Source organism: Urocitellus parryii, chromosome X, assembly GCF_045843805.1.
Source record: "Urocitellus parryii isolate mUroPar1 chromosome X, mUroPar1.hap1, whole genome shotgun sequence".
Taxonomy (NCBI): Eukaryota; Metazoa; Chordata; class Mammalia; order Rodentia; family Sciuridae; genus Urocitellus; species Urocitellus parryii.
In genome coordinates this window covers 126,149,997-126,176,544 of record NC_135547.1, presented here as the reverse complement: position 1 = coordinate 126,176,544, position 26,548 = coordinate 126,149,997, and the positions used below count along the sequence as shown (strand labels likewise).

Here is a 26,548-nt window from a genome sequence, read left to right as displayed (position 1 = left end):
CACTCCACCAGTTAGAAGTCCATGTGGTTTAACTAGTAATATCATTAGAAATCAATTCTATGTAATCATTTTCTCCTCATGTTTGAACTGATATTAGCTGCCCTAACAGGTAGGCTGTGGAACTGGGGTAGGAGAGAAAGGGATGATTCATGGCCAGGTGGAGTGTCCTGTCAAGACAGGCACCTCAGAGAACCAATCTGTGGGCCTCAAGTGGCCTAAGGATGGCTGCAGTAGAGAGGGAGCAGAAGGTGGGAGGATTCCAAAGACAGAGGGAACTGAAGGCCAGAGACTTGGGAGAGAATTGTAGGGAGCCCAAGGCAAGTAGGGGTAGTGAGCCTTGGAGGGGTGGAGTCCTGCCAACCTCAAGATGCAGCAGGGGGAGGGATCAGCGTAGTGCATCTCCTGCATAAGGTGAGCACCATGCCCTCACACTCAGCATCCTTGCTCCATGATCTGCACAGCTTCCCTACATCCCATGATAGACTGGGGCCCATGGCATGGCTCATGTTACTCTCCCTTACACCTTCCAGAGTGTTCCTTATAGTACATCAATGGGACTTTCTTTCCCCAATTGCCCCACTGAGAACACATCTTCACCAGACAATTGCTTCCCCCCAACCCACCCTTTGTTCCTGTTTCTAAGGCACTTCCCTTCAATTTCTAAAACCTCTTCCCTATGTTAAATAGCTTTAAAGTATCTTCCTCAAAGGCTTTATAAAAATTAGTTTAGATAAGCTATACCCTCTAATTTTAGTGTGCCGCTCAAGCATGTTTAGCTCCCCCAAACCAAAGATTGATTTTACATTTTAGACACCATAGCAAGTTTGTGCTCGAAAGCTCAGTGATGCTTCTCTTTATTATAGGTCCTGTCACAGAACAGGTAGTGCCTTTAGGGGTAAATATTGCCTTACAAATAGTGAATTTTTTAAAGTTGTTTAAGTAGGGCTGGGTTTGTTTTAAAATAATGTAATCAGCAGCCTTTAAAAATTTATTCAGTCCCTAAAATCTTTTAAGCAAAGGTTGAAATTTAGAAACTAAAGCAATAAATGTCACAGAATCCATTACCTATTGTGTAGCCCCAGGCACACCTGCTAAGAGACAGCTTACTAATTTTGCTGAAATCCATTACTGTAATCAAGTGGGAAGCAGTAATTGGCATCAACCAGTTAGAGAAGAAATTGAAGCTTTGCAAGCGAGCACTCTCTCACAAGCTATGTTTGGAATGTCTGAAGAGGCACCATGCAGTGTAAATAATACCTCTATGCTTTCAATCAGTCCCATAATAGTGTAGAAGCTGTTATTTACACGGTTTGTGGAAAGGCGAGGGGTGTTTTGCTCTGAGGAATCAGAGAAGCTGTTTTCCTGATCTGTGGGAATAGAAGAGTCACTGTATTTTCATGGAGAAATTCATGAGACCTATATTTGAGGAATTATGTGCTCTCTTATGAATATAGAAATATGACATTAGCACTCAGTTAAAAACTATTCCATGTCAATTTCATTTTTAGGGGAATTGGGGGCAAAGGTTATGGCAGGATAGATCCAAGGTAATTATGATAAGGAAAGAATGCTAAATGAGGAAAATAAGGATTTTTCTAACTTGTCATATTTTAAGTTGTAGCAGCTGCTCATGTGGAGCCAAAAATCTTTTGCCAGTTTTTAGTCCATCCGTGGAATGCCAAGGTGCAGCCATTGTCTTTGTTAGTGAGTGATAGTTAGCATCACCTGGGCAAGGTGGCTGTCTTTGGCATCACAAATTACTAACAGGCAGGACCGTAGGTGACCCTTGTTCAAATTCCTGGTAAATGGGCCTTTACCTTGCCTTACTCTTTGCAGATATGAGGCTCTTTCTGTCTTGAATTTTGCAATTAAGCCAGTAAGGGTTCAGAGAGGCCTCAATGGGAAGCCACAATGATGATTAAAGGGATGGAAAGCTGGAGTTATGGGGAAGAGTTGAGGGACCTCTCAATTTTTTCGTCTGGTGGATGACTTAATAATGATTCTCTAGCATATGGAAGATGCTTACTTGCAGAAAGGGATCTCCATCCAGGACTGAACCAGAAGATAAGTGTCAGATCTGTCTGATGAGCTATTTAGGGTTAAAGAGGTTTTTGCCTGGGAGGGCTGTTAATTATTCTAATGGGTCATAGAGAAAAGTGGTGTCAACTACTCTCTGCAGAGGATGTTAAAATATAATGCAGAGGGACTTTTTCATGCCTTAGTAGATAATAACTTGTCAAATATTCTACTTTTTCTTCTCTATAGCCTTTATATATTTTTTTTTTTTTACTTTTTTTTATTGGTTGTTCAAAACATTACAAAGCTCTTGACATATCATATTTCATACATTAGATTCAAGTGGGTTATGAACTCCCATTTTTACCCCAAATACAGATTGCAGAATCACATCGGTTACACATCCACATTTTTACATAATGCCATATTAGTAACTGTTGTATTCTGCTACCTTTCCTATCCCCTACTATCCCCCCTCCCCTCCCCTCCCATCTTCTCTCTCTACCCCATCTACTGTAATTCATTTCTCTCCTTGTTTTTTTTTCCCATTCCCCTCACTTCCTCTTATATGTAATTTTGTATAACAATGAGGGTCTCCTTCCATTTCCGCCTTTATATTTTTTATATCATCTTTGTACTAACCAGCATAGTGGTTGCTTCCAGATTTCTATTTTAGCCTTTCTCATTAATTGCATCTGTCTTATGGAAGCATTTATTTTATTTTATTTATTCTAATTTGTTATACATGACAGAAGAATGCAATTTAATTCATACTACACAAATAGAGCACAATTTTCAAGTCTCTGGTTGTACACAAAGTAGAGTCACACCATTTGTGTTTTCATATATGTACTTAGGGTAATGATGTCTGTATTATTCCACCATCTTTCCTACCCCCAGGCCCCCTCCCTTCCCCTCCCTCCCCTTTTCCCTATCTAAAGTTCATCTATTCCTCCCATGCTGCCTCCTAATCCCCACTATGAATCAGCATCTTTGTATCAGAGAAGACATTCAGCATTTGGTTTTTTGGGATTGGCTTACTTCACTTAGCATTATATTCTCCAACTCCATCCATTTACCTGCAAATGCCATGATTTTATTATCTTTTAATGCTGAGTAATATTCTATTGTGTATATATACTGCATTTTCTTTATCCACTCATCTACTGAAGGGCATCTAGGTTGGTTCCATAATTTAGCTATTGTGAATTATGCTGCTATAAACATTGATGTGGCTGTGTCCCTGCAGTATGTTGTTTTTAAGTCCTTTGGGTATAAACCAAGGAGTGGGATAGCTGGGTCAAATGGTGGTTTCATTCCAAGTTTTCCAAGGAATCTCCATACTGCTTTCCTTTTTGGCTACCCCAATTTGCTGTCCCACCAGCAATGTGCGAGTGTGCCCTTTTCCCCACATTCTCACCAACACTTATTGTTGTTTGTATTCTTAATAGCTGCCATTCTGACTGGGGTGAGATGAAATCTTAGAGTGGTTTTGATTCCCATTTCTCTAATTGCTAGAGGTGTTGAACATTTTTTTATATATTTGTTGATTGATAGTATGCCATCTTCTGAGAAGTGTCTGTTCAGTTCCTTGGCCCATTTATTAGTTGGGTTATTTGTTTTTTTGGTGTTAAGATTTTTGATTCTTTATATATACTAGAGATTAGTGCTCTATCTGATGTGAATGTGGTAAAAATTTGCTCCTTATGGAAGCATTTTTAATGAATGGAATGATAGAGCATTTCCTCCCTAAAAACATATGTACTCTAGAGGTCCTCAGCCTTAACACTACTGACATTTGGAGCTGGATCTTTCTCTATGGTGGGGACTTTCCTGTTTATTATAGGATGTTGAGCAGCATCCTTGATCTCAACCCATTAGATACCAGTAGTTTCCCAACTGTGACAACCAAAAATGTCTCCAGATATTTTCAAAAGTCCCCTGAGGGTAGGGGTAGAGTTGCTCCCAGTTGAGAACCATTGCTCTAAAGCCACTTAATAACTTCCAGTATGTGTGAAGATTGTTTCCAATTTTCAAAAATTTCTTGACCTATCATAGTTTATGAAATCCATCTCACTAACATTTTATCAACTACTTTCTTTGCCTCTGGTGTTACTGCTACTAGAAACTGGAATGGGAAGTTGAATAACCTTAGTGGGAGCTCATTAAATGTATATCATTTTTCGGGAAATGTGGCCACTGAGGCTAGTTCTAGCACAATATATTATAAGCCCTTCAACTAAAAACATTTAAAAAATAATTGATCTACTTGAACTTTAAAATATTTTAAAATAATGTATTAATAGACTATTAGAAACTCATAGACTATTAGAAACATTTTTAAAAGATACTATGTTAGTTTTTGTTACTGTGACAATACCTGACATAAACATTAGGGGAGAAAAGGTTTATTGTGGTTCATGGTTTCAGAAGTTTCAGTCTATGGTCCATTAGCCATTTCTTTGGACTTGAAGTGAGACAGAATATCATGGTGGAAGAAAGCTTTCAGCTCATGGCAACCAGGAAGGAGTAGGGGTGGGCAAGGGCCAGGGACAAGATATAGTCCCAAGGGCATGCCTCCAGCAACCAACTTCCTCCACTTCTTCCAACTAGGCCCCACCTCTCAATCATTTCTGAATTATTAATTCATCAAATGGATTAATCCACTAATAAATTTAGAGCCCTCATGATCTAATCATTTCATAAAATCTCACCTGTGGGCATGAAGTTTTTAAGTCCCTGGGCCTTTTGGGGGACATTCTAGATTCAAACCCTAATTGGCACCAACATTCTCACCTCTCTAGAGGCCATGGTTCATATTCAGTACATTCTTCCTTGTCTTTCAGGTCTTTTAAAAATGTGTATTTTGTGTTATATTTTTTAAAATTCTTTCCCAACTTGGGCTCCCCAAAGTTTCTGGGGTCTGTGAGTCTGTTTTCTCATGGCACTGGCTTATCCTCTGGGTGAGGAGTTGGTTTATTTTTTCATGCAGGAGATATATATTGAGCATTCATGGCTTTTGCAAGTGTTTGGTGACTGATGAATATTTCTGGTGCAAACTAGGAGTTGACTCCAATAGAGAGTTGCATAGAGCTTTCTTGCTGGTTTTTCTTTCATTCATCAGCTTTTATTTTGTATGTAGCACCTTCTCCTCCAACATTTGAAGCCTTAATATAAGTCTTTATAATACAGTTCCAAAGAAACCTAGCAAAGCCCTTCTGCAGAGAGTAGCAGTTGTCACTTAAAGTAGCCAGCTTAGATCTCCAACTCTGACCCTAGCTGATGCCTGTGATCTTTGCTTGGTAGTAAATAGCTCATGGGCTTTCTTTCCTAATGAATATTCCATGAAATAGGCTCTGTTCTCCATGATATAAGAACCAGATACACTGATATTTAGGAGACTGACTTATTCATGCATGCATGCATGTGACAAATATTTGTTTGTGTCTCCCATGTGCTAGGCATTGTTCAGGCAGTGGGAGTTCACTGGCATGTAAGAGTTCACTGAGTGGAGTGGCTGCTAGAATCAGGGTTTCTGGCCCAATCCGTAGATTCAGAAGAAATATAACCGTGTTGTCTATTTTAGCAAGTGGATATATGTCTTGCTAAGTTGTATTTGGTTTTATAAGGGGTTGAGCAAATCCATGTGATCAGTTCTTGATTGGGGTTTGTGGCTTGATTCAATCCTGTTGTTCAGTCTGATCATTGAAATAGATAGAAATCCTGTTATGTGGAACTTTAAGAGAATCAACTGGTCTATGGAAAGAAGCATATAAATATGTGTTGGCTGTTGCCTCCCTGCCCTGGTATGGAGGATAGAACCCTCTTGATTTAGGAGAGCATGCAGAGTGTGTCAGGCAGGATCTGCATTTGAAAACATGTGCGTCAGTGTCGTCTGGTATTTGTGGTTGAATCATATCCCACTTGATGTAACTAGATTTAACCTGACCCATATAATGTGCAGGCATTTGCCCAGCAGGCTCTCTATTCCTCTTTTTAACAGAGACCCTTTTTCAGACTCAGCCTGACCCCAAATGCTACCAGCTTTCCATTAGAGTGCTCTATTGCACTAAATGGCCTTAGAGGAGGTAGTTCGAATTTTATTTTTGAAAGAACAATATAGGTGAATAGTAGTCTTTGACAAGGCAAGAAATGTATTATGGAAACCAGGATTCATTTTAAAGCAGGCCCTGCTGTACATTTTTCCTAACCTTTTCCCACGAACCAAAAGAAAGATTAAAATTCCAACAGAAGGAAAATCGCCTTGGAGAAATATCTTGAGACCGATGGATTTGTTTCATGTGTGACTTAAAATAGCCTGGGTTTCTAGCACTGCATTAAGCTGTATTTCTAATGAGTTCCTGTTACCCTACTTTTCTTCAGCTTCACATGGCTTTGCCTACAGACAGAAATAGACTAATTGCTACCATAACAGTTTTACTATCTTTCTTTGAGAAATCTACAAAATGGCCCATTTTTAAGAGAGGAGATCCAAGGAGTGGGGGGATGCAGCTTTTCTGGGGTTGTTTCTTTGGTCCCAAGGGTCATATTTGGGATTGAGCTGCATTTCTGGGCTGTGAGCCTGGGCTGGTCTTATTGGTTTCTTGTTCCTCTTAGGATTCATAATGCCATTTAGGCCAGTTGTAAGTTAGTTTGTAAAAAACGGTGTTTTAAGGTCACTGGGCAGCTAAATGTGGTTTCTTGTCATGACAAACTTTAGTCCATGATGAGGTGAAGGAGTGTTTGGAAAGCAAGAATGAAGGGTTCTGGGCTGTTTGGGGTGCTCTGGAGTGCAGGAGAAAGCAGTGAATATCCCCAAAGGAACCATGTTGGTCAGGCCCATCTTGTAAGGCATCGACAATGAATGGTCTGGTCACAGCAGGGGGGCCTCACACAGCATTAGCTTAGAGAAATGCCAATTTCACAGATGTTTGGCTGAATCCCCTCATTAAGAATGTGTCATTTGCCCTTGAACCCCTTTTCTGTGGGATTCTGGGATGCTGTGTGGGGGATGGTAGGAGGGTAGTTAAGAGAAGAATTTACATGTGGCTTATCGTTCCTACTTACCCCATTCTAGAGAATGCCAGGCAGAGGCAGGAGGGCATCGTGAGCAATTCCATAATGTACTTCACGGAGGAGCCCCCTGAGCTGCCAGCCAACAGCCCACACCCCCTGAAGCTGCGTCGCATCCTGAACCTCAGCCCTTTCACGGTTACAGATCATACACCTATGGAGACAGTGGTGGACATTTTCCGGAAACTGGGGCTCCGGCAGTGCCTGGTGACTCGGAGTGGGTGAGTAGGTGGACCAGTATAAACAGAACATGTACTGTGGCCAGACTTGGGAGAAAAAGATGACTAAGACCTGGTCTCTACCTTTAAGGAACTCAACCATCCACTGGGACAGACCTGTCCTTGACAGGAGATGCCAATAAGCTGTGATGAATGTATGGAGAAGTAAATGTAGAGGGAGCTTTGGAACTTAGAGCAAGGTGGCCAGTGCAGCCTGGAAAGGTAGAGGAAACTTCAAGGTTAGACTACTCTCTGGGCCCAGCCTGAAGGTTGAGTCAAAAGGGGAGGAGCCAGAGGAGAAGGACTTGGTGTTGCTTTTCTACTGCCATATGACATTTGGGTTATGGAAGAAGGTACAGCTAGTTCTGCTGTAATGTAACATATGTTCCTCAAAACCACAGAGCTATCCAAAATACAGCAGTGAAAACCATAGGACTTATGGGAAAAATGAAAAATGGAATTAGATACATGATATTCAAAAATTTCATTAGTGATATACATATATTTTTTAATGAGCTAGGCATGGTGGCATATGCCTGTAATCTCAGTGACTCAGGAGGCTGAGGCAGGAGGATCCTGAGTTCAAACCCAGCCTTGGCAACTTAGTGAGGCCCTAAGCAACTCAGCAAGACTTTGTCTCTAATAAAATACAAAAAAGGAAAAAAATATATAAAAGGGCTGGGGATGTAGCTCTGTGGTTAAGTGCCCATGGGTTCAATCCCTGGTACCCAAAACAAAACAAAACAAAACAAACCCCCCAAAAAACTGAGATAAGAACACAATAAAAATGGTAGTTTTACAACATTTTGCACATGTTAAATGGTTAGGAAATATTTGAATATGACAGTATGTCACTTAACCTTGAAAAAGACCTGAACTTGACTGTGGAACAGACATCTGAAGGACTACATCTTGTGATTTGGAATAGGGGCAGTTATCACAGCTAGATGGATGGCTGTGGCTTCTCACATCCACGTGAACTGAAACAGTGTGTTCAAGGGGTGTGCATATGTGCACTTTGTGTCCTCCAATGCTGCTGGGTTCAGCTGGGTGCAACTGTCTGTGCTCTCCTGGTTTCTCATGGATGAAATCACACACGAGCAAATGCAAAATCCATGTTGTACTCAGGTCATTCCCAGTGTGAAACAATTTCATCTTTGCCAAACAAATGGTATTGGAGAATGAGATATTAGATAGCCTCTTGGCATTGTTTCTGCTATCATGTTCTATTGTGTGAGTGTGTGTGTATGTGTGTGTGTGTGTATATGTGTGTGTGTGTGTGTATGCGCACGTGCATGTGCATGTGCTACTGGGGATTGAATCCAGGGGTGCTTTACCACAATACTACATCCCCAGCTCTTTTTATTTTGAGGCAGGGTCTCACTAAATTGCCTAAGCTGGCCTTGAACTTGAGATTCTCTTGCCTCAGCCTCCCAAGTCACAAAGATTATAGGTGTGCACCATTGTACCCAGCCATGCAATTACTTTTATTTTGTATTATTACAAACCAGTAAAGTATCAATAAAAAAGGTCAAAGTGCTACAACAGTGCTGGAGGTGCAGTTCTCCAAGGGCCATTCTTTTGCCTCAATATGTACCCCAAGTTCCACAGTTTCAGAAGCTTGGGTAGAGAAAGGGACTGGCTTGGTCTGCATGTCCTGGAACCTAAGTTATCAGTCTATTTCATTCCTTCTAAGCTGGGTGTTGGAATGAGGGAATGGGTTTTGGTGATGATGGTTTAGGCCTTTATAGAACCAAGAGGCTTAACTATCTAAAGTAGTTTACATTTCTGAAGGCAGTACATTCTAGTTTAACTTAGTAGTTCTCAACAGGGGTGGTTTTGTCCCCTAGAGATGTGGGACAATGACTAGGGGCAATGTCAGATATCACAACTAGAGGGAGAGGTGCTATTGTCATCCGGTGGGTAGGGGACAAGGATGCTGCTAAACATCTGGAATGCCAAGGCAGCCCTCATCATCATCGTCATCAACAACAACAACACAATGTGGCCCAAAAGTTCACTTGATATTGTGGTTGAGTGACCCTGATCCTGGACTGGATGTTATGGCTAAGCAAATAAGCAATCCTATCCATTCAGCTTTTTGCCTGCTGTGTTAGTAACAGGGATATAGGCTCTGCAAGAGATGAAATGTGCACAATCACCCAGAGAACTCCTAGCTGGCAGGAAGTATATCCTTAGCTCTAACTGCAGCCAGAAGGGCATCTTGTACATGGGAGGTGCAATTAATAGGGAACAAACAAATTGGTCCTTGTATTTGAAGCTAGAGGTCATTTCTGCCAGAGAATGTTAAAGGAGCTTTGTAATTTCTCAAAGTTGAGCCTGCCTAAGAATGGCCTGGCAGATTAAACCTGCAGGTTAAACCCAGTTTGCTGGGGTCCACTGCAGAGCTGCTGATCCCTGAGGTCTCAGGTAAGACCTGAGAATGTGCATTTCTAACAAACTCTCAGATAAGGCTGCTGGTCTAAGGACCCCAGTTTGGGGAACTGCTGAAGTTGATTTCTGCATTTAGATTTCCAGCTCTTGGCATAAATACCACTGTGATCACCCTTGCCATCTCAAGTGTATAGCAGTTTCTTCTTTCCTTTAAAATAATAATCCAATGTCAGTTTTCATTGGAATTTCCAGTGTGGGCAGGAAATTCTGCCTTAACACCCACTCTCACCTCACAGAGCCCCATGAGGCTTTCCTGAGAAGATCTGGGTGCTGAAGTTGGCTCCGAATGTTCTGTGAGAAAGCAAAATCATTCTCTCTGGCTCTACATATTTTAAACAAACACAGATGCTGCTACGTTAGTGCTGGCAAGAGATCCTTGTTTGCGGGGCCTTTCATCTTCATCTCCTCGGGCTTTCAGCCAGAGTGGGCCCATCTCAAGCCAGCTCGCATTTTTGATGCGTTCCCTCACCATGTGCCTTCCCTGCTCAAGATGGCTGAGAGCCTGAGCCTGTTCCTTGACCTGGATCATCTTCAGGATTTCTCAGGGCCTGGGGCCTAAAGTAATCATGAAACCAGACCAGAATCCAGAGGAGTTTTGTCCCCAAAATGCAGGAGTCTAGGAAGCCTCCAGTGACCAAGAGCAAATTTGGGTAAGATTTGCCCTGTGAAGGTTCTAGAAAGGAAAAGCAACTAGAGGAGATGGTGGTAGATTTCCCCCAAACCCTACTAGGTGGTACATTGGGTCTGTTTAGGTTAGATTTCTCAGAAGAGCCTAGCTGCTCAAATCTGAATTATGTTCTTGGTCATTATCTAGCCATTTATGATTCACTGAATTCACTTGATCTGCCACCCAAAGGGGCTGAAAGTTCAAACCCTTGATTTAAATCAAAGAGAACATTTCAAGCCACTAATGAAGTCTACAGGATTTGATGTTGCCTCTTTTTGGGTTGATGTTTAGCTTTCTTCTATTGTAATAATTACTCTTGTAGGCCCCTGGCACAATTTATGCCCACACCCAAGTCAGCACCTGAATTAATAGTTTCACAATGTTATTGTACCTAACATAACTTTCAGACAGAGGAAGTGAAAAGGTTTTTGGAATTGTAAATGCTTGGGTTTTGGTTTTTGATGTGAGGTCTCTGTGTTGCCTGGTTGGGCCTGAACTTCTGGACTCAAGCGATTCTCCTGCTTCAGCCTCCTGAGTAGCCAGGAGAACAGGCCTCTGCCACAGCATCTGGCTGTGCCTCATCTTTTGATACTGTCTCCAGAATAAAGACAAGGAAATGAAACCCAGGCTTTATAGATACAGGAGGGGGATGTGTGGAAGCATGTTGTATTTTTAGTAGAGTTCTTATCTTTGCAAATATGACACTAGTAGTCATATTTTTTGAAGAGACATTGGTGTAATCAACATTTTACTGAGCATCTATTTTGGCTGAGGGCTGGGGAGGATCAGAAAGTGTTTTTAAAAGAAGTCAAGGATCCTGTTATCTGCTAAGGAACATGGACACAATTCAATGTATTTGATGCTACCCAAAGCAGGTGTTCCTGAGGAGGATGTCCTAAAGCAGGCTTTCCAGTAGAAAATAGATGGCAGAAGCTAAATGAGTGGTTTAAATTGAGGGTCTGTCCATTAGTTCATCACTGCAGAGCCCCCTCCCACTGCCTAACAACCCCTGTGGATGCTCTGTGTGTGAGCTGATCTGTTTGTATCTGCTGTGATTTCACTCCTGATCACATCTTGCTTAGCAGCATATTATAAGTATAAGCTGCTGGCCTTATAACTGTCACTTTTTTTTTTTAATTTTGAAAGAACTATCAAAATCCCAACCCTTGTGAATGTGAATGCTCGCATTTTTACACTTCCATTTACTGTTCTCTTGCCCTTCATTTTTATGCATTCTGCAAGAGGTCAGTGAATTCTTTGACCTTCCCTGTGTTTCTGTCATCTAGCATCTGAAGGGTCATTGTATAGCCCCTGCGGTCCTGCCTTTATTTATACTGATTTATTTATTTTACAGCATATTGAGATAATTCACATACCATACAATTCACCTATGTAAAATGTTGAAGTCAGTAGTTTTAGTAGAAAATGAATTACTACCATCAACTTTAGACTATTTCTATTACACTATAAAGAAACCCTATACACCTTAGCTGTCACCTCCTGTACCCCAGCCCTAGGCAACAACTAACCTACTCTCTGTTTCTGTGGATTGTTCCCTATTGGATCTTGTGTGTAAATGCAGTCATATCCTATGTGGTCTTGTGGCTGGCCTCTTTTACTCAGCAGAGTATTTTCACAGTTCATCCATGTTGAAGCCTGTAACAGTCCTTCATTCTGATTATGGCTGAATATCATTTGTTGTATGGATAGACCACATTTTGTTTATTCATTCTTCTATTGATAGACATTTGGATTATTTCTACTTCTTGGCTGTTATAAATAATACTGTTACGAATAAGACTTGTGTGCAAGTTTTTGTGTGAACATATATTTTCATTTTTCTCAGAGGAATTGCAGTCATGTGGTAAGTCTATGTTTAACTTTGTTTCCTTCCTTCCTTCTTTCCTTCCTTCCTTCAGAGATATAATTCATATACTATATAATTTGCCATCTTAAAGTATATAATTCAAGGGTTTTTGATACATTCTCAAAGTTGTGTTAACAATTGCTTTGTTGTAAATCCAGAACATTTTCATCACCCCCTAAACCCTTTTCTCATTAGCAGTTACTTCCTATTCCACCCTTCCCCCAGCCACTGCCAACCACTAATCTACTTTCTGCCTCCATGGATTTGTCTATTCTGGATACTCATTATATATGTGGCATTACATGATATGTCACCTTTTGTGATTGATCCTTTTATTTAGCATAGCTTTTTCAAGGTTCACCCAAGTTGTAGCATGTGTCAATACTTTTTATGGTTAAATAGTACTCCAACGTATGGATGTTTATCAATTCATTAGGAGATGGACATTTAGGTTCTCTTTACTTTTTGAATGAGAATATGAGACCCTAAGAAGTAAAACACTTAAGATCAAAGGAAATTGGGTACAGAGCCAGTCCTATCTGGGGATCTACCAAGGACCTTTGGTGGAGGACCCTGCCAGTCAAACCAGAACCCAGAGGACATCAATGTTCTCTACACAACAGCAGAGGGGAAGTAGACTGGGGGCAATTTGAAGATACCCAGCATCATCTGTGAAGATGCAGAATCCTGAACTATTGGAGAGCATCCTATAGAACCAGATTAGGACTCATTTGGCTACTGTCACATAGGAGTCCTTACTAGGGACTCTAATTTGTCTTTAAATAAGGCCCCTTCCCAGTATTAGAGTCACCTTTCCTTGCTATTATTGCTCCATTAAAATTAATTATTTTCATGAGAACAAGAACAGAATGTATCTGTCCCCAAGAATAAACCTCCTTTATTTACCTGGACCTCCAAGCCTTTGCCATGCCTTGGGCCTGGAGGCCTGGGCAACTCTTCTCAGCAGCCATATGTGGTTGCCAAGGCAAAAGGGAAGCTCTGATGAGATAGAGGCTCACTAAAGCTTCCATAGAAGCCAGGTGAATTGACAAAGTATTGGGTAATAGTGCCCTTGAGAAAATGTTTAGCTCTCATTGAATGAATGCAGTGGGCCCTTATTATGGCAGTTGACCCCTAAGTAACTAAGACAAATCAGGATGGAAAATGGGGGGGTTTAGAACCACCAGCTGGACCCAGCATTATTCCAGTGCATGAAGACCAGATCCCTTATTGGGTCCTGATCCCCTCAGATGGGTTTTCCTGGAAGAACCCAGCATCTCACTACAGAGAATGATAATGTTCATTTCTTTTGGGGTCATCTTATTCAGGATTATACCAACATTTGGGGGGAACAAACTAGGTCTATTTAAATCAGCTTTATGCATCTTACATGTTTTAGAATTTCTCATGGTCTAGAAAGAGAAATATTCCAAAGGTGCTGTGGCAGCTGAATGCAGAGGCAGCTGAACAGCTGTTATGGGCTGAATTGTGTCCCCCACTTCTAAATTCTTATGTCGAAGCTGTAAGCCCCAGCATGATTGTATTGGGACACAAGTTCTTTAAGGAGGTAATTAAAGTTAAATGAGGCCATTGGGGCAGGACCCTAATCCAGTAGGACTGGTGTCCTTGTAAGGAGAGGAAGAGACACAAGGAGTCTATGTGCACAAAGAGGCCATGTGAAGACACAGAAGATGACTATGTTCATCTCTAAGCCAAAGAGAGAGAGAAACCGGCCCTGCTGGCACCTTGATCTGACACTTTGAAAAAATAAATTATTTTGTTTAAAAGCCATCTCATCTGTGGTATTTTGTTACAGCAGCCCAGGCTGACCAACACAGAAATGCAGTTTGGCAGATTTGGTGGAACAGCATCTTGTTTTATGGGACATCTTCAATTTTACTGCATTATGATACATTTTAGAGATGTATTTAAAATAATGCATTATGACCATAAAGTCAAGAAGCCCTAAAGAGCTTGAGTGAAAATCCACAATTCCTGGCTCTATCCACCTTCACCACCGCTCCACTTGTTTTAGGTGACCCATGGTGTTTAGCATGCTTTTAAAGACCCCTCTTGCTATTTCCTCCATCCTAAAGATGTTCCTGTGGGATGAATGGGGAAGGGCCAGTGTTTCTTGTCTTCCCTAATGTGACAGATGGAAAAACTCACCCAAGAAATAAATCCCATTTTCAAGATTGTTTAAGGTTCAATGTGGTCAGAGTCAAACAAGTCCAAATTCTAGCCTGTTTCTCTCCAGGTGTAACTGATTTGAACACCCCTTCGAATCATTTTTATCTCTTCTTCATAGCACTTTCTATAAGTGAAAGGTGACTCTGGCTAACTGGACCTTAATTAAAGAAATTGTGTTAGATTATACTTGTGTTTTCTGATTCTCTTTTGGTATGTCATCATTTTACAAAGACGTAGAATAGAAACCTGTCATTTTAATAGCTATATAGTATTCCAAGGTGAGACTGCCATGGATTTCTTCCTCATTACTCTATCCTTTTGGGGTGTATATGTGTGATAGAGACACAGTGAGCAGTAATTTGCAAACTTATTTGGCAATGGAAATTTTTCTCCAAAGAAGTTGTGCACATTCTCTTCTGATAAACCTTTTACTGTATCCATGGTGCATAATTTATTCCTTCAGGTTGTCCTTTAAATTTTTAATAAAATAGCGAAACAAGGGTTGCTGTGAATGGTCATACAAATGGGCACTGCCTGATATAGGGAGTACTGTTTACATTGTGGTGTGTGTGTGAGAGTGCTCCCCGGGATTGTGTGATGTACAGTTGAGGTGACCCTAGTCAAGGGATCCTGGTAAATGCCATTCTTTTGATCAGTTGAAAGCAATGGAATTTGGAAGGGGAGGCAATTTCCATACAGGGTCAGAGATGAATGTTATTCTTTACCCTTCTAGTAAAATAAAAATTAAAAATATAATATATATAATATAATATATTTATCTCATTCCTAACATTTCTTTTCGTTAAAATGTCTTACACTTGGAATTTCTATGGTGTGGTCAGCTTTCAACAATGGCTTTCATGAGCACTTTTAAAATTGATTATATTATTGAAATTTAAGAGAGTGTATTAGTCATTGTAGTTTTATTGTAATAACAAACAAGCTTGCAATCTCAGTGGTGTAATGCAATAAAGATTATTTTTCTCACAAGTCACATCTTACCGTATTTCAGTGCATAATCATTGTAGATTTTATGCAAACATATTTTGCAAAAAAAGTGGGGGGTGACCTTTAAGAAAAAACTGTGCCAGTATTACTTAAAAATCATTTATTACTAAACTTCCTTTGGTGCAATATTAGGATGCCCAGAATACTCGTGAATATGAGTTAATGTGATGGCAATGATTATGCACTGCAATATGGTAAGCAATTTGCAGGTGTAGGCTCAACCACATAATCACTCATGGCCCCAGGTCTTTGAATCTGGTGGCTCTTAAGTCAGACCTCTGTTTTCCAGAGTCTTTTCACTGGCTCCTTTGCCTCTGACTACCAAATGAGAAGGAATGAGGAGAAATGTGTAGGAGACCTGGGAGTGGCATCTGTCACCTTCACCCATGGACCATGGGTCAGACAGAGCTCACTCCATTGGCCCTACCCAACCACAAGGGAGGCTGGTAGGCTGGTAAACTTTACCTATCCCTGTCCCTCAGTAAAAATGGCACTGGGGATTAGGGACAGGGATGAGTCCATATTGTAATGCTGACCTCTTTTTTAAATTTTCTTTCCATTCCAGGAGACTTCTTGGCATCATCACAAAAAAGGATGTTCTGAGACACATGGCCCAGATGGCAAACCAGGACCCCGAATCTATCATGTTTAATTAGCAACAAGAGAACAATTTTGAGAACACACTGATAATATCATTTTAAAAGAAATAAACAAATGATATGTTACTATCCCCAATGAAAGATCTTGCACTAGGGCTAGCAGAAGCAAAAGCTTTGCTTGAAAGGAGGGGAAGAAGGATGAAACTTTTTTTAAAAAACAACAAAACAACAACAAAAAAAGCAAAACCATCAATGAATAGACATTTTATAGCTTTGAGCCCCTTATGAGTTTTGAGCTGTGTTTCTCCATGGGTGTGTTAACTGCTGTGGGGGCAAGTGGGTGGCATAAGAACCACGTGCTTCATATGAGGAGACAGAACACAAATGCCAAATGGAGAAGCTGTGACCCCACTGCTCAAGGCTGATGTTTGTAACTTCAGAACACATGTGAAGCTTTGAGTCCAAAAGACAAAGGGGTATTGGCATGTCAACATTCTTATTTATTATGATTCCTGATAATTTGCTGCTATGTACTAAAATCATACTAAAGACATTTGCACTTACTTCATTGGAGGAGAAAAGAAATGAAGGTTGAACAGTGAAAGCTGCAAGTGTGCTCCAGTGGGGTCTCCTCATGACTGGTTTCTTGCTCCTCTTCTCAGCCTGTTATTTTGCTTATTTATCAGTTTCTGAACCAACATCAGGGGAGCCACAATGAGTGTGAAGAAACCATTTCTCTCCACAATACTGGCACTTTGGGTCTGAATGATGAACTGTGGGAACATGTAGTGCTCTGTGTAGTTTCCCCTTGTGCAAGCGGACACATCCTTATTTTGAGGGAACACACACTTGATTGTTGATTTGCATCCCCATTGCATTTGCTTCATTTATTTATTGCTGTTGCCTGTGCTTTCTTAAATATTGATCAGTCTAGCACTTTCCATGTGTCATGGCCTGTATGCTCCCAGCTTGTGATAAGTATGTTTTAATTCCCAACTAGCATATGCAAGAGTCAAAATGGGCTACTGAGTATTACTACTTATTTTTCCTCTCAGGTCTTTTTGGATATGGCTGTGAAGAGGGTGAAGCACACGAGTTCTCAGTGGGAACTCTACCAAATGGATTGCAAGAGAACTACTAAATTGATTCTAAATCTGTTCCATTCTCTTCTCTGTGGGATGCAAAGTGTCCAGTTTTAATGTCTAAGCATGCACTTTCATACTAGCAATCATAGCACAGAAGGAGAGAGTTAAATTTTATATAGCCAATTTAAACATTGGGCATCTTTGTATTAGAATTTAACGACACATTTATTCTTTTAGCCAGGATGTCTGTCTTTTCTGTGAGAATGAATTAAGCTATGTTTTAGGTCCCCACTGTATGATCTGTGTAAAATTTATCCCACTTGTCCCCTTACTTTTACCTTTGTTCTTCCCTTTTCACTGAATCTTTCTCATCCTTTTCAATCTCATGTCATTGGATCTTGATGTATGAAGTATGTGTGATCTTGACTGCAAATAACAGTGAAGGACTGAATAAGAAACCTGGGAGATACACACCCCAGGATTGTCTGCATCATTTCACCAAGGATCAAACTCCTTTGGTAGTTTCCACTACCTTATCCTCTCTCCTTTGGTTTATTGCCTCATAGTTGCAAGATGGTTGCTGAACCACCAGGTATTATGTCTGTTTTCTAAGTGGGAAGAGGGAAGAAGAGGCAAGTAACAAGGTGCAATGTCTACATCCAGAAAGCAAAGCTTTCTGTAACTTGGCTCCCCCTAGTGCATGAGAGTCTGGGAAGGAAAATTTTAGCTAGGCACATTACTCTGTGAATGAAATTTAGAGTCTCTCTCTTTTGTTGTTTATTTTATTTTATTTTTTTGCTGTGTGAGGGGTGGAACCCAGGGCCTCATGCATGCTAAGCAAGTGCTCTACCTGAGCCACATTCCCAACCCTAGAGTCTCTTAATGAGGAAGGGGGATTAGGTTTTGGAAGGGGATTGTCTCTGCCACAGTTTCCTCATATCCCTATCATTGCCCTTCAATGTCTTTTTTACTCTCTCATTCTTGACAAACTCTTGCAAACATTCTTCGAACCTTCTTGCTTCCTACTCTTTTTCTTAGATTTGACCTAGAATTCCTAATCAGAATCCATCATTTCTTAGCCCCAGTAAGAATTTTTATTTTGGATAAAAACCTAGCTACAAGTGGGTTTCTATGAAACGTTTTATTGTTATAAGAAAATACATCTTCTGTGGATTAAAATTTTCAAGTCACATCATGCTGACAACTATGGAAAATTTGTTTCTGCAATTAATGCCCCCTCTCTAAAATAACGTCTAATAGCCACTTCAGTGTGGAAATATCCAGTTAATAGCAGAGAATTTAGACTGTGGTCTTAGAATGAAATGCATTGTCTCATCCACAGCATGTAAATAGTAAGAAAAGATCTTAATCTTGGTGGTGTTACTGGGATTTCCACGGAACATTTGCAAGTGAAGCTGGCTTCTCCTGGACTTCAAATCCTGAATTCTTAAAGATTGCTTCATGTAGTCCCCTTTTATTCTCTTGTGGTATCACTCAGAGACAACCTGTAATAGGAAAGAGGATTAGTCACAGCCCAGCCCTATATAATCCAGAAGACCCTTGTAGCTGAAACAGGTAGCTTCAAAAAGAACATGAATCAGTGGAAAGAGAGCCAAAGGTCAGTGAGACCACAGAATTGCCTTCCAACCCAGCTGAGGCTGTGGAGGGACTGAGGGCATGGTTTAGATTGGGCCAAGGTTATCAAGAGGAAACTTGAGAGTTGTTTCCTTCTCCCAGTGCTTAGCACAGAGATGTTGGTGACCCATGGAAACTATTGGAAGAGTTATTGACTGAAATAACCAAGGCTTCTTTTCCTTTACAAGTTGACCCTCCAATCTGTTGTGGGGTTCAGACTCCTCAACAGAAAGTCAGGGTCAGACAGGTAGGTTAAGATCAAGGGTGGGGAGTGTAGTGGGGTTGATAACAGCAAATGACCTTTCTCCCAGGGAGCCCACCTCAGCCATGTGGTCCATTTGCCCACTGGCCAAGGTTTCACACAAGCTCTGTGGGGACCATACTGCTCTTTGTCACTTTTTCTTAGAAAAGTACCCAGCTATGGACTCTGAGGGTATTCACGGTATCCCAATGCAGAACTTCATCTACTTTCTCTAGTTATCTGATGTAGAGAACTGGGACATGAAGTTGAAATGTACATCTTTTAGAATAATATATTTTTTTCTTTTCCAAAACCAAAGGCTTTGGGCATTTGCGGAACTTTCTGGATCAGTTTTTATTGTAAAAATCATAAACACATGTTAGAAAAGGAGTTCTCTAATGAGACATATCACCTACTTCTTGCTCTCCCTTCTGATTACTAAGGGAATGGGTTGTAGGACACCAAAATAAAGGGAATCCCGAAAATGATATGTGAATTTTTTTTGAAGTGTTTTTCAGTGCATCTCTTGGGAATGCTGATATTCCTGTGGCTTTTAGGAAAAGGTAAATGTGCTAGAAGTAAAGCATCCAATATTAAGTGCTTGCTGTTACATAGACATGCAGTCTCAAGGTTCTCTATTCAGTAATTCCTAAAGGCCTTGTAAAAAAGAAGACTTGTAAATATACATTTTGAGCCCTAATAAGTCACAGACACCAAAAATTTTAGGCCAGTTTGTTTTATTTAGGTGAGAACTGATTACTTTAAATTATTAACATGTGCAAATTCTGCTTGGAATTCATCATCAGGTGCTGAGCTGGAAAAGACGAGAAACTCAAGGAAGAGAACTATTGAATTTCCATGTAACTGTAATATTATGCTTTCATTTTAATTTTGTGTGGGCAGTGTATTATCAAACTGGGCTTTTAACCTTTGAAATGATTTGCACAAAGAGGGAGCCTGTATATCTGACCTAGGAAACATTAACCAGATCCCATTTTCACTGGTGCAGAAATAACTATTTATTTGCCGTCCTTAGGTGTTCTGGGAATGAGCCTATGTGTGACTTTTATGAGATATATTCACATTTGGTGTCGGAACAACCACATGGCAACATGTTGGCTCTTTTTTATTGTACCACTCTGCATAAATGTTGGCACCTTATTACAAATTAAATGTTTGAACTCTATTTTTAAAAATAAAACAAGCACAGAGTCCTCAAAAAATGTTGTAAATGAAGAGATACTGATTTCATAGCATGTTTCTGCCCAATGGATCCTCTTGAAACCTGGTCCTGCTGACCAAGCGTCCAGCAGAGTTAAAGACACATCCTTAAGATTGTCAACAGATTGTAACATCAATTTGGTTGGCTTTACAATCCCTTGCTCTTGGCTGCATGGGCAAGGAGCAAGTAAAAATACAAACTGGCGCCAGGCACAGAGACGGGTGCATGTAATCCCAACTATTTGGGAGGTGGAAGCAAGAATATTATAAGTTCAAGGCCAGCCTGGGCAACTTTGTAAAACCTAGTCTCAAAACAACAACAACAAAATAACTCAGACTGTGGGCTTTAAATTTCTAAGGGTGGAATAGGACCACTGTCCTTAGATCATTTTTGTGTCTTCTCTTTGTTGGAGGCTGGGGAGTACAACTGAGTCTAACATTCATTCATTCTTTCACCCTTGAAACAGAACTTTTTCTATTGATTACCTTGAGGATTACAAGGATTTGAATTATGTCCTTCCCCACCAGTTTTTTATTTAGAAAACTTTAAGGAAGATTAGAAAAAGAAAAAAAAAAGAAAGAAGGAAGGAAGAAAGGAAAAAAGGAAGACTACATACCCTTGACTTTACCTTGCAGTTACAGAAGTCTCCTGTGATAAGAGAGGGAACAAGCTGTGGGGACAGCTGGGTGAAGGATAGCCTCAGCAGAAGGGACAGCACTTGTGAATAAACTGAGATGCAAATGGGCCTATCCTTCTGGGCCCTACTAGGGATGAATGGCTACAAGATATGTGGGGGCTCTGGAAGGGAATGGGTGGATTTTAATTTGGTTTTGTTTTCCTTTTGGGAGGAGGGTAGACACAAGCAGATGCCTTAGGATCTTGAAGAGCCACATGAAGATCTGGACTCACAAGCCTTTCTGGCAGTTGGACAGTAAGTCTGGAAGCCAGAAGTCTGGTAAGGAGGCTGTTGCAGAAGATGAGCAATAGGGAGATTGCTCCAGAGAAGTTCTTGAATTCTGCACATATTTCTAAGGAAGAACCAACAGATTTGCTGGTGGATTGGAGGTAAAGTGGTACAGCCAAATTGACATTTACTGAGATGGGCTAGGTGAAGTAAGGAGCTCCATCTTGGACATGCTGCATGAGGGATATCCAACAGACATCTGTCCCCAGAGTTCAGGGGGATCAATAGTGTTGGAAGGAGAAACCAAACCATTGACATATCGGTTGCATTAAAAGCCATGCCTAGAAACTTCTTAGGTCTAATGATATCCTAACAGCAAACAAAACCAACATTCGAATGGAATTTCAATATTGAGTTTTCAGGGAATCTCACCAACGTTAGGTGACAGCAATGTTGCATTTGAGTTACAGCTCTGTTGAGTTTTGATTGTTTGACATTGTCAAGGCATTGAACCTCTCTGAGCCTGGGATTCCCCATTTCTGTGGAGTGGGCTACTGCTCTTGACCCCAGCATGGCTGTAAGAATTAAACTAGATAATCACTGTAAAGTACTTGGCATGGAATATGACCATGCAAATGGTAGCTATTATCATTTTCTCCCACTATGAAGCCCTCTCATTACCTTTAATTAGAAATTAAGTTTGTGTTGTTAAAGGACATATAAAAATTTAGTTTAATTATAAGAGCCCCAAAATAAACAGATTGGGTTTGCTAATGCCTCTCTTAACTCCTGCAGTCATTTTTCCAAAACACAAACAAAAAAATGAATAAAACACACACATACACACACACACACACACACACACACACCCTCAGATCTCAAGGGTTGTGAAAAAAATTTGCCAACTCCAAATTAATGGGAAGTTATAGGAACAATTTGGAGGAAAATTCCATTTTTTTTCTGTGGCTTCATATTGTCTTGGAGAGAAGAAAAGAATAAACAAGTATGAACACTGCACTAGCCATTGATTAATTTAAAATTTGGAGCAAGAGTTCATGAAACACAAGAATGTGTATAACTTGCTTGTTTTTAGACAGCGTAAAACCCAATACTCACCCACTACGCTTTCAGACAAACAACAACAACAAAATCTCTCCAGCATTGTGTTCATGTGGAAATGAGTCTGTTAGTAAAGCTCATGGAAAAACAGCCTTTTGTGGGGGTTGTGTATTTCCCTTTAACATGATATAGCTATATCCCAAAGGGGGATGATGATCAAACAGGATTTGTCCCCAAAGTGACAACCCATCAGTCTTAATTCTTGGGGGCTTAGCTAAAGCTAACCAGAATGGCCTTGCAAATAAGTCTGGGGCATGCGCGGGCTTCCTGGGCTTTCATGGGTTGATGCAGGACCAGGAACTTCCATCTCTGCCCGGGGCTGTGTGTGCGGGATGTGCACAGGCGCCTGGTGTGCTGTGATTACAGCTCTTCCTCAGTTCATTGGTAGTTAATTGGCTAGAAAGAAGCTACCATATGTGAAAGCAGATAGGGAGCATCTATTTTTGGCAGTTCTTCAACATCGCATTTCATTAAAGAAATGGTTTTTTCTTTCCGAATGAGCAATAAGCAAAGAGCACCTTGTGGGGATTTCCAAACCCCTTTAGTCAGGGTTTGGCTCACAGAACGAAGGGAGCAATTTATATGTGATTCCAACGTTTGTTATGGAACACATATTTCAAAGATTAAACAGCCATCCTCAATCCAAACAGATTCTGTCAGAGAAATTGAAAACACATCCATAAATTCTCGGCCCACAGGCTGCCTGACAGGTTGGGTCCAGAGGATGCTTGCTGTAGAATATTCCTTCCTTCTACCAAGCTCCATGTTCATTTCACACACTCACACTCTCAGGGTTTCCACCTGTTTCCAGCCAATACAAACTGAAGCGGAAATTGGAGTTAGCTCCCTTTTGATGAACAGGTTTCCTTTTCTGCCATTTCTCAAACTTCAGCCTGTTCCCCAAAAGACATTTCCAGGAATGGCTGCTGGGTGGTTTATATGATCAACAAGGAACTTTGTCCAGGGAGTTGCCAAGCTCAAGTTACTGCCTGGGGCAGGAGTCTCACTGGGTATTTGAGAGCTGGGGGAAAGGGCAGAGCTGCATGCATTGGAGATGCTCCACTGCTCGTGGCTCCTGCAGGATACTACTGTTTGTGCTGGATGCTTTCAGGTGCCAGAGGACTGGGTTGTGTGGTTCACTAATTGGTGACAGGTGTGTGAGAGTCCAGGCAGTCTCTTTTTCAGTTTCCAGCTGAATGTCCTTGGAGAAGTTAATTTACTTTAGTGAACTGCAACCTGTCATCTGTAGGGCAGGGATGTAGGACCTTTCCTTACACTCCATCACCAGAAAGTGACTAGAGCCCACCCTGACCTGCAGTACTGCAGAGGATGCACCAATCTGAAATGCAGAACCCCAGCCCCACCCAGGTCTGTAGGGGCTGAATTTACATCTTAACCACCCCAGGTGATTTGTGTGCTGAGTGAAGTCTGAGAAGAGCTGTGTTAAGTGACAGGGGTCCAAATGAGATCACCCTCTAAGTTCATGCCCAGCTCTAAGATACAATGTTCTCCAAGATTCTCTCACTTCCAAAGGAAGAGGGAATGATGGCTGTAGTCATCAGGTCAAGGAGCTTGTCCTAAGAAACAAGGTGGAGAGAAACTTGGCAGAAGATCTTGACATCTCATGTCTCAGCTCCCAAACTTTCCCTGCCACAACTGCCCTGTTGCATGAAGCTCTCTTGGAGATTCTCAACCTTAGCACCAGCGACATAAGGGGTCAGGTGAGTCTTCATGGTGGTGATTGTATGAACTGTAGGACATTGAGCAATTTTCCTGGCCTCTACCCAGCAGATGCCAGTAGCTGTTCCCCGAGTTGTGACAACTCAAAAATGTCTCCAGACATCACCAAGTGTTCAGGTGGAGTGATTACAAATTCCCCTTTCCTTGTTCTAATTGCACAGAAGGAACATTGTGGTTTACAAAGTGTGGGGAAAGGGACCTCTCTTTTTTAGTTTTTTTTTTTTTTTTTTTTTTGTAAAACTAGCTGAAAATCCCTATTGTCAAGCAAAGACTGAGAACCCCCTGCCTGTCTTGGTGCATCTGCGTGGCTGTGGAGGAAAGCGTCCCCTCAGCTTTTAAGCAGAGAGCAGTACTCTAAGAAAAGCAGGTTCTTTTGCTTCTTTTTGAGAATCCAATGGTGAACCCAAGAAGATTTTCTCTGGGTCTAAGTCTCATGCCAATTAAGAATTTTGATACAATTAACTTCATTTTCTCAGGTCTGGGTAATCACCCCATCTTCCCTCTTCAGTTACCCCACTCCCCCCATACATGTAAGCAGGGAGAGAAATCACTCTTGTCATTAGAAAGAATACCAGCTGATAGCCAGGCACAGTGGTGCATGCCTTTAATCCCAGAGACTTGGGAGGCTGAGACAGGAAGTTTGCAAATTCAAGGCCAGCCTCAGCAACTTAGCAAGACCCTGTCTCAAAATGAGCAAAAAAAGGGCTGGGGATGTAACTCAGTGGTAAAGCAGCCCTAGGTTAAATCCCAAATACCAAACCAAACCAAACCAAAAAAAAAAAAAAAACCCAAACAAAAGAACAGCTGCTTCCTTGAGTCAACTTTGAAAAATTTTGTCTTTATTGGAAGCTTAGAGGTAAGCAAACTATAGCACATGTCTGAATTCAGTTTACCACTTGTTATTGTAGGTGAAGCTTTTTGGAAAACAGCCACACCCAACTGTTTATGTATGTCTAGGGCTATTTGTTTTTGTCTATGGCTGCTTTTGCACTAAAATGGCACACGTAAGTAATTGCAACAAACATCTGGCCTGCAAAACCTAAAATATTTACCATCAGGCCCTGTAAGGAAGAAGTTTGCTGGCCCCTGACTTAGAGTAAATTAGGGTCACCAGACCATTGGATAGCTACCAAAAGTAATTTAACTTTCTTACCCAGTGGAAAATATGAATAAATGCTTTTAAAATAAAAGCAAGGAGAGACATGTATGTGTTTTAAAAGATGGATTTGTTAAAATGCCTTTTCATCCTCTAAGTATGCAAGAAATATCAGTCTTGACTTAGATATTAAGAGAGGTATTAATGGCCTCTGCTAAATTTAAATGTTTTCTGTGAGGGAAAATGGGCCATTTGAGTAACTTTGTGTCATTTACAAATATTTTAGCATTTGCTTCTGTTTATTAGTCTCAATAGTCCTGTGAAGAAAATTGATTATACCCATTATTCAGAAGGTGATACTGAGGCCCAGAAAGGTTAAAGCACAGGCAAATCATTTACCTATGGAGATTTCACAAAATATTGATGTCCTGGAGCCATGCCCTGAGATTTTGATTAAGTAAATCTTAGGTGGGGTCTGCTGTCAACTTTATAAAAGGTAGATGTGTGATTCTGATGTGGGCTCAACATTGAGAACCTCTGGGCTCCTTGGAGTTGCCCAGGTTGATATAGCTAGGAGGTAGTCTGCTTGGAGGAAACTCAAGGCTCTTGGTGACTTGCAAATTCAGGAACATTTTCCTTCCACATGACAACCCACGTGAGCTCTAACATTCTCTCAGTCCAACTTGTTGGTCTAACCTTGTGGTTCTCAAAGCATGGTCCTTGGACTAGCAACATCAGGATCACTGGGAAATTGATTAGAAATACAAATTCTCTGCCCTACCCTGGACCCAGTGAGTCAGCAAGTGCAGGGGCTGGGCCTGTCCACCTGTGTTTTAACAAGCCCTCCATCTGATTCTGAGGCAGCTACAGCTTGAGACCCACAGGCCTATGGAAGTGGGATAGGGGATAGATGTGTTTTCATGGCAATACGGTGCTAAAACCGGCACACATGCGCACACACACACACACACACACACACACACGCACACACACACCTGGAAAAGACCCTGCCTCTGGAAAATTAGTACTAGGTGTGGAGGGGCAGAATGAGTGTGAGAAGTAATGGGAAAAGGAAGAGTCCACAGGCGTCTGGGGAAGTATGAAGAAGCCAGGGCGCCACAGAAGAAAATGGACCTCACCAGCATCCCAATATGAGCATCTGCAAACTTAATTTGCCCATGGGCAGCCCTGAAGTTGTTAGCGGAAATTTGTGCATTCCTTCACTGTGCTGGCAAGTCAGAGGGGTCTGTTGTTGTTGTTTGTTTGTTTGGCTATTTCATTTTTTGCTTTTAAAAGTTTTTTGGTTTTTTTTTTTTTTTTTCTGAATCAAGCACTTTGTAGAGATGAACATTCTTGTGTGATTAAATGAGCCCCCTTCTGCTTAGAGCCAAAGTCACATTCTTCGCTTTGATTT

The 26,548-nt window shown here is 41.0% G+C and overlaps 1 protein-coding gene across 2 annotated transcripts in view; it reads left to right on the top strand.

The window, feature by feature from the left end:
- Nucleotides 1-20,379, top strand: part of Clcn4 (chloride voltage-gated channel 4) — a 72,273-nt gene extending 51,894 nt beyond the window's left edge. For both annotated transcript variants that reach the window (XM_026395141.2, XM_026395142.2), the window contains exons 12-13: nucleotides 7,094-7,310; nucleotides 16,059-20,379. In XM_026395141.2, the coding sequence (XP_026250926.1) occupies nucleotides 7,094-7,310; nucleotides 16,059-16,149 (308 nt within the window). In that variant the 3' untranslated portion in view covers nucleotides 16,150-20,379. The remainder of the gene's footprint in view (nucleotides 1-7,093; nucleotides 7,311-16,058) is intronic.
- The last annotated feature ends 6,169 nt before the right edge of the window (nucleotides 20,380-26,548 follow it).